General features: G+C 30.3%; 2 protein-coding genes across 3 annotated transcripts; both read left to right on the top strand.

Moving 5' to 3' along the window:
• The first annotated feature begins 3,049 nt into the window (after positions 1-3,049).
• Positions 3,050-4,226, top strand: LOC112744903 (uncharacterized). The gene has a single exon (XM_072234169.1). It carries the CDS (start codon positions 3,259-3,261, stop codon positions 3,967-3,969), a length of 711 nt encoding a protein of 236 aa, XP_072090270.1. The 5' UTR covers positions 3,050-3,258; the 3' UTR covers positions 3,970-4,226.
• A 3,484-nt stretch (positions 4,227-7,710) lies between these two features.
• On the top strand, positions 7,711-11,275 carry LOC112744901 (uncharacterized). Of its 2 annotated transcripts, XM_072234167.1 has the most exons (11): positions 7,711-7,847; positions 7,969-8,074; positions 8,165-8,213; positions 8,528-8,634; positions 9,132-9,177; positions 9,486-9,620; positions 9,739-9,828; positions 9,924-10,055; positions 10,168-10,251; positions 10,468-10,532; positions 10,736-11,275. In XM_072234167.1, the coding sequence occupies exons 2-11, from the start codon at positions 7,971-7,973 to the stop codon at positions 10,926-10,928; spliced, it is 1,005 nt and encodes a 334-aa protein (XP_072090268.1). In that variant the 5' UTR covers positions 7,711-7,847; positions 7,969-7,970; the 3' UTR covers positions 10,929-11,275. The 2 variants fall into 2 exon arrangements, with proteins under 2 accessions (XP_072090268.1, XP_072090267.1); XM_072234166.1 differs by having other exon boundaries at positions 7,721-8,074.
• Positions 11,276-11,779: the final 504 nt, after the last annotated feature.

Genomic DNA, 11,779 nt, shown 5'->3' with positions numbered 1-11,779 from the left:
GTTGCAAGATATCAAGCAGTTGATTCAAGCTTTCTGCCTCTTATTGGCGGAGATTCCTCTTTCATTGAAAGTTCCAAATCCACTCTAGTCTAATCCATCACAAAAATTACAAATTCTTTTGGTTTTAAATTAAGAAGAGTTTCGAAAAGGAGTCTCTTAACTTTTCTGTTTGTAGCCATGTATCCTCCCAAAATCTAATTAATCTACTATCTCCTACCTCTATTAACCAAATATTCTATTAATTCTAATATTTTTATCACGGTAGAGATTTAGTTACAAAATTTGATATAATATAAAAATCTAATTAAAAAACTATAAAAATTTAATTAAAATTTAATAAAATTATAAAAAATAACGGAATAATTAAATATTATTATTATTATTATTATTATTATTATTATTATTATTATTATTACATGAGAGAGCATCATTGTTCATTATGTGGTCCCAATATATCTGTATTGGTGAACTCATTTGCAAGGTAATTATGATTAATGAGCAAGTCCCATGGCTTCACATGCCGTTCTCTAAATAAAAATAAAAATAATATAGATAGATAATATTTATAAACTATTGTTAAATTATATAGGTTCCTAAAATGGCTTAGATGTGTCGGTGACTGTATTGACACCACACCAGGTCCCTCTTTTTCTGATAAATATACGAACATATTATCCATATCCATATATACATAATTACAACCGCGCATTTTTACTTCATGAAGAAAATAATAATAATAATAATAAAATAATAATAATAATTGAAAGTTATATTTACACTTAGATGGAAATAGATAAATCAAGTAAAAGAAAACTCTTTTTAATTTCTTATGTCAAAACTCAAAAGAGAAGTCCACTACTGAAGTTCCAATTTGCATTCCACTCGGTTATTTAATTATTGGATAAAGTACTAAATTGGTCCCCTAGATTTGGGCGTAATTCTGTTTTAGTCCTTAAGGTTTAAAGTGTTCTATTTGAATCCAAAAAAGTTTTATTTAGCATCAATTTAGTCCCACAGTGAGGTCAAAATTAAATAATTAACAAAATGTCCTACATAACAACCGTTGAAGAACAAAATCGATAATTTGGAGAATAAGTACAAGCTCCAGAGGCACAAAATCAACCATTGATGTATCAATACATTTATTTATCATTTTCTTTAGTTTTATAAAAAATATTTTATTTATATTATAAAAAAATAATAAATAAATGTATTGATGTATCAATGGTTGATTTTATGCCTCTGGAGCTTGTACTTGTTCTCCAGATTATCGATTTTGTTCTTGTACTGTTGTTATGTAGGACATTTTGTTAATTATTTAATTTTGACCTCACTGTGGGACTAAATTGATGCTAAATGAAACTTTTTTGGATTCAAATAGAACACTTTAAACTTTAAGGACCAAAACAGAATTATGCCCAAACCTAGGGGACCAATTTAGTACTTTACCCTTAATTATTTTAATACTAAAAATAAAAAGTATACAATATATATAAATAGTAAAATATTATTTTATGAGTTTAATTAAAAATTAATTTTTTCAATAAATATCCTTCAATTTTAATTTTTTTAATTTTAAATCACAAGTTTAGATCCTAAATTTTTTAAAAATATGAATTAAAAATATTAATTAATATTAATGATTTAAAATTAATTCCTTATGCTGCTGCTTATTTTATTTATTTATTCATGTGACGTATACTAAGTACTAACTACACTGCTCATTTTTTAATGGGGATTTGTTAGGTTAACAAGATAAGAACAACTTATGGTGTGCATTACTATGTTTGTTTTATCCAATAATCATCATGATTTGTTATTGTTGAATCAAATATTTATCTTTTCTTTCACTCTTTTTTATTTACTATCAACAGTATTTTAGTATATATTATTCTTAGACTAATCGTTTCGAACTATTGATATAATAACAATAATAAAAGAACTCAACAACGATCTGCCAATGAATAATAGCTCAAATGACATAGTCTTTTCATACTCAATTAAAAAGGTTACGAGTCAAATTTCCTATCTTTGGTAAAAAAAAAAAAAAAACACCATCGAACCCTACCTTTTATGAGACTATCATTACCTTTAATCAATTTTTATAACACAGTAAAATTGTTTATTATTATTATTATTATTATTTGATTTGACAGTTGTTTTTTAGTTTAGCAAGAAATAGCTAAACCCTAAACAAAATTTTAAATGAAGGCAGTATTATCTAAATTTTTTTTTTTATAAAATTGAGTGAACATTATTTTTATCATCCAATCACTATCATAATCTATAATTTTCTTTTTCATGTAGTAATTTTATAGTCTAAAAGAGTTCCCATTATTATAAATTAAAAATATTCCATTGATACAGACCAATCCAAATCTTACCAAAACAGATAGATAATAAAATCACAAAAATATTTTAATAATTTATACTCCTGAACACTCAGACAGAGTAACATGGAAAACAAAATATCCTCATTATTATTACCTTATACTAACTAGTAACAAATGCCCCCCTTTTTTTTCTACAAGAAAATGGTTGAATTTAAAAATTAATGCAAGTCACAAAGTGCTTGCTTCTTTTTTTTGTTATTATCATATTTTTTAATTTGATAGATTAAAAATTAATTTATTATAAATTAAAATTTTATTTAAAAGTTTGACGTTGACTAATTAATTACTGTATGTATAAGATAAAATTTAAATTTTTAATACTTAATTAAACAGACAAATGAATAAAGAAAAAAGAATAAATAATTTCCTGATATTTTGTCTTGCGGACATTTTTATTTTTGACCATTGAAAAATATTTTTAAGTCCCTGACCTTCACAAAATTTGGATAGATCAATCCTTCCGTCCAAATGCCTCCGTCAAGAATTGATCCGTCCAAATGCCTTCATCAGGGACTGATCCATCCAAATTTTGGTCAAAAACTTAAAAATATTTTTCAATGATCAGGAACAAAAATATCCACAGAACAAAATATTAAGGATCTATTTATCATTTTTTCATAAATAAATTAATTACTCGACCAATCCAACTTGGTTACTTCTTGTATCTTCTATTTTGCAACTTTTTGACTATACAACCAATCCACTCTGTTATACCACCAAAAAAATAAAAAAAGTAACAAAACACAATGAAAAAAAAAAGCCATAGATTGTGTTCTTGTTATGATATGATATGATATCAAACAAGAAATAAATCTCTCTCTCTCTTTCTCACACCTACTTACTCTCACTACTTGCTATAGCTACCATGGGAGAAAAAGAAAAAGAAAAAGAGAAGAACAAGAAGAACAAGAAGCAAAAACACCAACACCCCAATAATGATCAAACAATAAAGCATCAAGATTTCTCATTCAAACCAAGCTCAGAGGTAAAGGGTCTAAGATTTGGAGGCCAATTCATAGTGAAATCATTCACAATAAGAAGAGCAAAACCATTGGAGCTTCTCAAAGTTCTTTCATTCCCACCAACCAAAACCAACAACAACAACAAGAACAACAAGAATAATAGTAACACTAAGGTTCTTCCATTCCCATCAACAACATGTTTTCTTCCCACAAACTTCACAATCTTAGCACACCATGCTTGGCACACCCTAACACTTGGCCTAGGAACAAAGAAGTCAAAGGTTCTTGTGTTTGTGTTTGAGAATGAAGCAATGAAGTCACAAGTTGATAGAACATGGCCACATGAGATTGCTCTTGGTGAAGTCAACAAGAAACTCATTAGAGGCCTTGTTGGTTCTGAGATGGCAAGGTTCAAATTCAGAAAAGGTTGCATCACTTTCTATGTCTATGCTGTTAGGCAAATTGGTAGCTTTGGATTCTCTTGTTCTGAGGATCTTAGAACTGTTCTTCAATCTGTTGTGGAGCTTAAAGATTTCTTGGATCACACTGCCATGCTTTCTATGCCAAATCAAAGAAGCATTACTCATCAGGTACCAGCAGCCATGGCTCACTAATTTAGGATCTTCATTATTGGAAATATTATTTTTGTTTAGTTTGTTATTGTTAATTAGTACTCTTTCTTTGGAATTTTGGGGAGGCTTATTATTATTATTAATATTGATTTATTTGTTCATCATCTTGTTTGATCTGTATTTGTTTTAATTTCTTTTTCTTTTTCCTCTGATCTTTGTTGGATTTGAGGAGAAAATGAACTGTAATTTTAGCATGATGAATAATTGGGTATGTGAAATCTGATGAAAATTTATAGTGAGTCCAGATTTGCATTTATTGTCTTTTTGGCTGGCACATATGTCAAAACAAATTTGTCAAGGAGGTACAAGCTAAGAGTTATTATAACTTTCTTGTTCTTACTTGCTACTACAGATACATATAATTTAGTGGTTCAAAACTTCTGCATATTTTTTTGGTAAGATTTACTAAAATATCTTGTTTCCTTAAATATAGACTATGATATATAATGTAATAAAAATGAATTTGGATGCTCTAAATTTTGAATTTTTATTTTAGAGGATAAAGTATGATTTTTTACTCTTGAATTATTTTTCTCTCATATTTTTTTGGTTCTACCTATAAAATAAATAGTGAAATATCACACCTTACTCTCTAAAGTGAAATTCAAACTTTAGAAGATCTAAATCCAATAAAAATGAGGTTTAATTATTTTTTTGTTCTTATAATTTTATCAAAATTTTAATTAGATTTTTATATTTTTTTAATAGTCTTTACATTGTTTTTAATTTTATAATTATGTCATTCTTAATATAAAAAATATTAAAATTAACTGAATATTTTTCGCAAATTGAAAATATTTAAAATTAAGAACATAATTAGATCTTTGATCACATATTTTTTAAGAAAAATATTCTATTAATTTTAATATTAACATAAAAAAAACTTAATTATAAAATTAAAAATAGTGTAAGAATTTAATTAAAAAAATACAAAAACTTAATTATAAATTTGTCAAAATTATAATGACCAACATAATAATTATACCAAAAAATCAGAAAAGCACTTATTAGCAGAATGAAAATTGAATAATGCACAGAAATAATATTAATATACTATCGAAAACATTTTAAGTATTTTAGAAATAGTGTATTTTAGTAATTTTAATTATTAATTTTAATTATATAAACTAATATCAATCATAAAATATATATAATTAAAAACTTAAAACTATTAAAACACTAATTATTTAAAATTTCTCTTTTAATACAAGAACAAAAACTAACTCCATCGAATATATTTCTATATTTTTTTCCTGCTGCAAATAAATGCTGTTTTGTGGAAAATTGTGCCACTATCTCTATCTTACCCGAGATCCACGAACTATATTCTAATTCCAGTGTTTATTAAATGCTATCAAATATACTTGGTGAGTTGCAAAATGCCAAATATTCTCGAAATGTAGAAAGGGATCCTCATAATATATACTCTGTCTGGAAAAAATTGGTAAAATAATTAATATTCGAAGCAGGACTGCTATGAGTACTGCCACTATGTGAATTATTATGGGACTGCTCTTTTAACACTCGGGATTATTCAATCATAGAACGTGCAATGGAAGAGTCGAGATAGGTTCTTTGGAGATTGGAGAACTGCTTTTTAAATTATATTTTTCTGTGATTAATTATTGTAATGGTAAATGAAAAAAAAATTGAAAACATATGGTTAATGTAGTAGTTTAATGTAGTAGTTTAGTGATCCGATCGAGTGGAAGGGCCGTCGCTCAACGGATAAAAGTTATTTTAGGAATAACAGGTTGATCTTTTCCAAGAGTTTACATTGATGAAAAGGTTTGGCACTTCGATGTCGGTTCTTCGTCACCTGGGGTTGTAGTATGTTTTAAGGATTGGACTGTTTGCCCATTAAAGCAGTACGTGAGCTGGGTTCAGAACGTTGTAAGACTGTTTGGTCCATATCCGGTGTAGGCGTTAGAGCATTAAGAGAACATTTCTCCTAGTACGAGAGGACCGGGAAGGATGTACCTCTGGTGTGCTAGTTATCGTGTCCACGGTAAAAGCTGGATAGCCAAGTGAGGAGCGGATATATTCTTAAATTTTTACCAATCACTATGATAAAAACTTACGTGAGGTTATTTTTATATAAAGTTGATAATTAAAAAATATTAGATTTTAATTTAGTTAAATATCTCAAATTATCTAACTATTCTTAATTATTTCTTTTACATGCTATTGTTGTTGCAATAGAATAGGCTATTACAACATTAATATCTGGGAACATAATGATAAAGGAAGAGGAAGAACAGGGCAGAGTTTCCCTATGCTTAAAGCTTCCAATGGAGCAGAAAAGTGGAAGGGAAAATTAAAAAGGGAAAGAGGCCCATGATTTTCTTTTTCCTTAGCTTGTGCCCACCTATGCCTTTAATCATAGCATGAGAAGGACCCCATGTTAAGGTGCCAACAAACTTTAGTTTTCACAAGAATCATGGAACATATCTTTCTATCTAACTAGGCCTTGCTGATTGATGTACACATATATATAGATATAGACCAGTATGTGCAATGCAAGCAAATTATTCCAATAACTTGTAGCCATTTGTGTTGACAATTATTTTATATATATTCATCATTTTATGATATGTGATGATGAGATTGACCCCTGAGAGAGCCAAGTAGAATGCTCTTGTTTTGGAGTTTTGAGCACAATAATTGTAGTAGGCCTACACTGTGGTTCCACACCATGCCATCCACCACAAAAGGCTCTCTATTATGTAATGTTGTCACATGGGATAACTTGCAATTTCATTAGAGCAATGCTAGGGGCCAGCAACTTTTGTGATTAATAACCATCAAATAGCCATCAATGATGATTTAATGGTGTGATATTGGTGTGAGATTTCATCCAATGGCTCACCTTTTTCTGCTGGTTACATGCTGGCCAAAATTCAATAAAATTGCTGGCGTCCTAGACTTTTCCATTTCATTATAAGAGAGGACAGACTCAAGTTAATTTCTTAGAGGTTTTTTTTAATGTTAATATTTGAATTCTATTATCAAGATTCTAACTAAGAAAAGAATTTCACTCAATGGGTAGGATGTGAAATGGAGAGAAACTTTCTAAAAAAGTGTAAACTAATAATGGAATTTCCAATTCTAATCATGGTATATATGACCACAATGTAACAGGGTAAAAATAACAACCAATACGCAATAGTAGCAATACAAAGTAAGAATTGTTTTATATGAAAATTTAAATAAAATGCATAAATAAAAAAAAATAATAAATAAGTCTCTGATATTTTATTTTGAAAACAAATAAGTCCATCACTAAATTTAATTACAAATAGGTTATTGACTTTTGTAAACGAAGGGTACATAGGTTTCGTTGCGGATCTAAGTTCTAGGTTTGTTGTTGGCTAATAAGTTGCTACATGCAGAAGGTAAAATTTAAACTTTCGACATTTGTTTAAACGGATTAGTAAACTAACCACTAGATCAACTCAAGATGATTTTAAATTACTGTTATTGTGTGTAAAAAGTATTGTTACACTTAGGCGCTCTTAAAATTTTTTTTTTTTTGTCTTTTTGTACGATTACTTCCACAACTAAGCAACATCGACACGGCCCATAGGCCCAAGACGTTAATAATTCTCCCAAATATTAATGTAACTAGTGCTAAAACGTACATAAACAGTCTGAGAGTAACGTGAATTGGGCTAAGAAGGCCCAACAGCCCATACACTGAGCTGAAGACAAAAAAAAAGCCCGGTAAAGAGAAGCGATTGCAACGATGAAACGACCATTGGATCGGGTTGAAAGTCTTCATCTCCAAAACTTGATCGAAGTTCCAAACCATCGTTGAGCTCTCTCTGTTAGTTAACTTTCTCTTCGTTCAGCTCAATCTGGTAAAAATCAAATTCTTCAACCGCTTTTCGAATCTCACTGAATCTTCTATTTTTTTTCTTCCTGTGAACAATGGCTTCTTCTTCTACATAACATAACAAGAGCTACTAAATCGTCTTAAAGGAATGGAGGAGTACATGTATCTTCTTGTCAACTTCTTCCTGATTGCGGTCGTAGGGTTCATCTTCGTAGTCATCGTTGAAGCATATAGAAGAAGAAACAATCATCTGTATGTTCTTCAATTTACGAATAATTTCGACATGAATTGTTATACGGACGTGAATTGTTACTTTGACATTTTATTTTTTATTCTCTTTAGGCATGTTGAAGTTCCGGCGATTTTTGAGGATCCTAACTCGTTGAAACAGGTATGTCGATTTGGTGATGCGAAATTTAATTATCAATTGCTCATCGTTTTGTTTTGAAATTTAGTTTTACTGTAATTGTACGGCTTTTAGACATTGAAGATTGCAGATTTATAGTAACAACATGGTTTAACTTATGTTTCCTATTATTTTGGAGTAATAATGCACAGGACATTGTGAAAGTGATCAAAATGTGATGGAAAATTTAGTGAAAATCTCTCTCAAGTTTATATAGGTTCTGTGTAATAGCTTGATATGCATCTTAGATCTGAGGATAGCTTTCTGTTATGAATTGGTTTTGACTCTTGCTTATTTAGGTTCCTTGCCCACATGTTGTTGATCCAGCAGAAAAGTACATGTCCTTGATAATTCCTGCATTCAACGAGGAGCATAGGCTTCCCGGAGCTCTTGAAGAAACTATGAAGTAAGTTGAAGCACTTTTGATTTTACCAACTTATATATTTAGTGTTAATATAATGGAAGGATTTATGTTTGGTTACAACTGTGTTAGTCTAACTTGATCTTTCTGTCAAGTAGTTTTACGTTATGTTCATCAGAAATTTTGATCAGTATGTTTGACTACTCTTTGAAATTATATACTCCATACGCCTGCAATCTGCAGGAGGTTTTTTGATTTCTTCTTTTTTTAGGTGAATTAATGCACAACAAATATTAATTGTCAAATGATATTTTACATTTTAATCTCTTTTTATCATACAATAGAGCATAGCTAGAATAACCACTGTAATCAGTCTATAGAAGCTATGTGATACCTTTTTCTTGTATAAATTGGTGCTGTGGTTTAACAAGTTACAATACTGCTATTCTTCTGAGATATCCTAGTATTGGATGTATTATTTATATTTGTTAGTGTTACTTGTTACTAAGAACATAACATTAGTTTGTGTCCGTTCTTTATAGTTATCTTCAACAACGTGCTTCAAAGGATCCTTCATTTTCCTATGAGGTACTTCCAGTCCCTTTCATTCGACTGCCTTTTTTTTTCCTGAATAATAATATTTGAACTACATGTTTTTTCTTTTCCTTTTATAGTCTAGTTTATCTATAAAGTAAGGGAACAAAAAACTTAAGTACAACACCATGTGAAGCAAATATATAAAATATTAATTTCTCTCAGCATCCCTTTCCTTTTCCATTTTTATCAATTTCACAAAAGTCACTAGACTTTCTGCTTGAATGGCTTGATTGAAACATATTAATGGATTTTGCAACTGATAGAAAAACACATTCTCTTATCAATGGACACATGAGCAGGTTGTCATTATTGATGATGGAAGTGCTGATGGGACTAAAAGAGTAGCTTTTGAATTTGTAAGGAAATACACAGTAGACAAAGTTAGAGTTATCCTTCTTGGAAGAAATCATGGCAAGGGAGAAGCAATAAGAAAAGTGAGTCTAATTTTAACAGTAACACGTTAAAATCTACTCATTGTATTGAAATTGCTGTCATAATGTTGTTGATGATTAATTAGGGCTTTCTTTGTTTCTTGAAAGCATTGCATTACAGGGAATTCTGCATTCACGTGGTGAGCTAATTCTTATGCTTGATGCTGATGGAGCAACTAAAGTCACCGACCTAGAAAAGCTTGAAAATCAGGTTAATGAAATGCTATCATATGCAGTTTATAGATGTTTTAATTTTGGTTTTAATCTCTTGGCCAAATGTTTATATGTATTATGTTTGGCCATTAGATTCAAGTTATTGCTAAAAAGCAATTTCAACAAGGAAAATCAAGCCCTAGTGATCCAACCTTTAGAGTATCTGATATTCCTGTTGCTGCATTTGGTTCACGAGCTCATCTTGAAGAGAAGGCTTTGGCTACAGTGAGTTGGCTTTCGTGTTAAATTTCTCTTTTATTTATTATTTATTTTTTATGTTCTTGCCATATATGTGTGGATTATCTCGGTTGAACCATGTAACATAACATTTTTACAGCGAAAGTGGTACCGCAATTTTTTGATGAAGGGGTTCCATCTTGTGGTTCTCTTGGCTGCTGGTCCAGGAGTTCGTGATACACAGGTAATTTCCTACTTTATTTATTTATTTTATCATGCACTCTAATATGGTACTCTTGTGACTAGCAAATTTCTTTTGTATAAATAGTGACCAAAGCTTGATTTTTGTCTTTTTGGATTCACTTATCCCTTGTGTTTTAGCATGTGCATTAGATGTTGTTCCATGATGCATATATGAGAATATTTTTTAGTGTCTAACCTTAACTTTCTACATCCACAGTGTGGTTTCAAAATGTTTACTAGGGCAGCAGCAAGGAGGCTTTTTTCAAATGTCCGCTTGAGAAGGTGATTTTCTCTAGAACTCCATGGAATGAAATAATTTCTTAAATTTAGAAAGCAATTCTCTTAAGATTCACAGACCAATACACAACGTGTTATGTTTTTAGTTCAAGTTTTGGTCATCCAATCTTTTTGTGTATGTATACCCTGAATGGCTATATGGCAAAAAGTTTTATAATTTTCTATAATACCCTTGTCATTCTCTGCAGGTGGTGTTTTGATGTTGAATTAGTCTTTCTGTGCAAATGGTTTAGGATCCCAATTTCAGAAATTTCTGTGAATTGGTCTGAAATTCCAGGATCCAAGGTAAATCTTATGAGCATACCTAACATGCTTTGGGAGCTTGTGCTCATGTCTGCGGGATACAGGACTGGTATGTGGAGAATTTCTGGTTCTACCTAAGCTTTGATGATCGATTTTAACCGGGAAGAATAGCGGCATTTTATTATCAAAAGAAGAGTGACCCCTTTTCTGGGAGAGCATATTATACTTCCATGCTTGACCTTGAAGAACAAAGAACAGAATGCAATATTTAAGTTTTAGGACTAACCATAACCCTCAGGATTTTTACCTATTAGATTGGGGTCATGGAGACTCTGGCTCATTTTGCTGTTGCGTACTGGGTAGATATATTTAACAATTCATGTTACTATTGAATGGGAAAACGAAAAGGGTTATTATCACGTGAGTTTGTACTTGTAATATATTTATAATCAAAATGTTCTATAGATAAAATTTTCATGTCCTCATTGCAATTTGAAAACCATTATGCCATTATCTGACACTGTTAAATGTTGATTCTTCTAGGACGTCTCTCTTAGATGTGTAGATTTTTTACTTCTGGTTTGGTAAAACCGAGCTATGTGAATTAAAAGAAGCTACCACCTTTGTATATCCCACAACTCCCAAGCTTTCACTAGCAAAATATTTCGAGTGATTCTTTTGTTAACTAACAATCAATTCTGAATATTAACACAGTTTCTTCTCGAAGATGATTTTCGGGTTTTTTTTTTTGTCACATTTTACAGCCACTAGTTTTGTGCCAGCTTTAAAACATGGAGCGGATTTTAAACCATACGTGATGACCTTATTGTACATTAAGAAATTGTGATGAACAGCTTCTGCAAGTCTTCCTTCTTTTTGGTCAAATTTCTTGAACCTTTGTTAGGTATCTCAAGGCACTCTTCTAAACGACATAACCTTAAAGACAAGATGCTTTAGGAAAACTTGCCTTTCAATTATCTTGTTACCTT

The sequence above is a fragment of the Arachis hypogaea genome, chromosome 4 (genome assembly GCF_003086295.3).
Source record: "Arachis hypogaea cultivar Tifrunner chromosome 4, arahy.Tifrunner.gnm2.J5K5, whole genome shotgun sequence".
In the NCBI taxonomy this organism is placed as follows: Eukaryota; Viridiplantae; Streptophyta; class Magnoliopsida; order Fabales; family Fabaceae; genus Arachis; species Arachis hypogaea.
This window is presented reverse-complemented; position numbering and strand designations above follow the sequence as displayed.

Coding starts and splice junctions, on each gene's coding strand:
- LOC112744903 (XM_072234169.1), top strand. CDS start 3,259: ATGGGAGAAAAAGAAAAAGAAAAAGAGAAGAACAAGAAGAACAAGAAG.
- LOC112744901 (XM_072234167.1), top strand. CDS start 7,971: ATGGAGGAGTACATGTATCTTCTTGTCAACTTCTTCCTGATTGCGGTC. Junction 8,075..8,164: donor AGAAGAAGAAACAATCATCT/GTATGTTCTTCA, acceptor TATTCTCTTTAG/GCATGTTGAAGTTCCGGCGA. Junction 9,829..9,923: donor TAGAAAAGCTTGAAAATCAG/GTTAATGAAATG, acceptor TTTGGCCATTAG/ATTCAAGTTATTGCTAAAAA.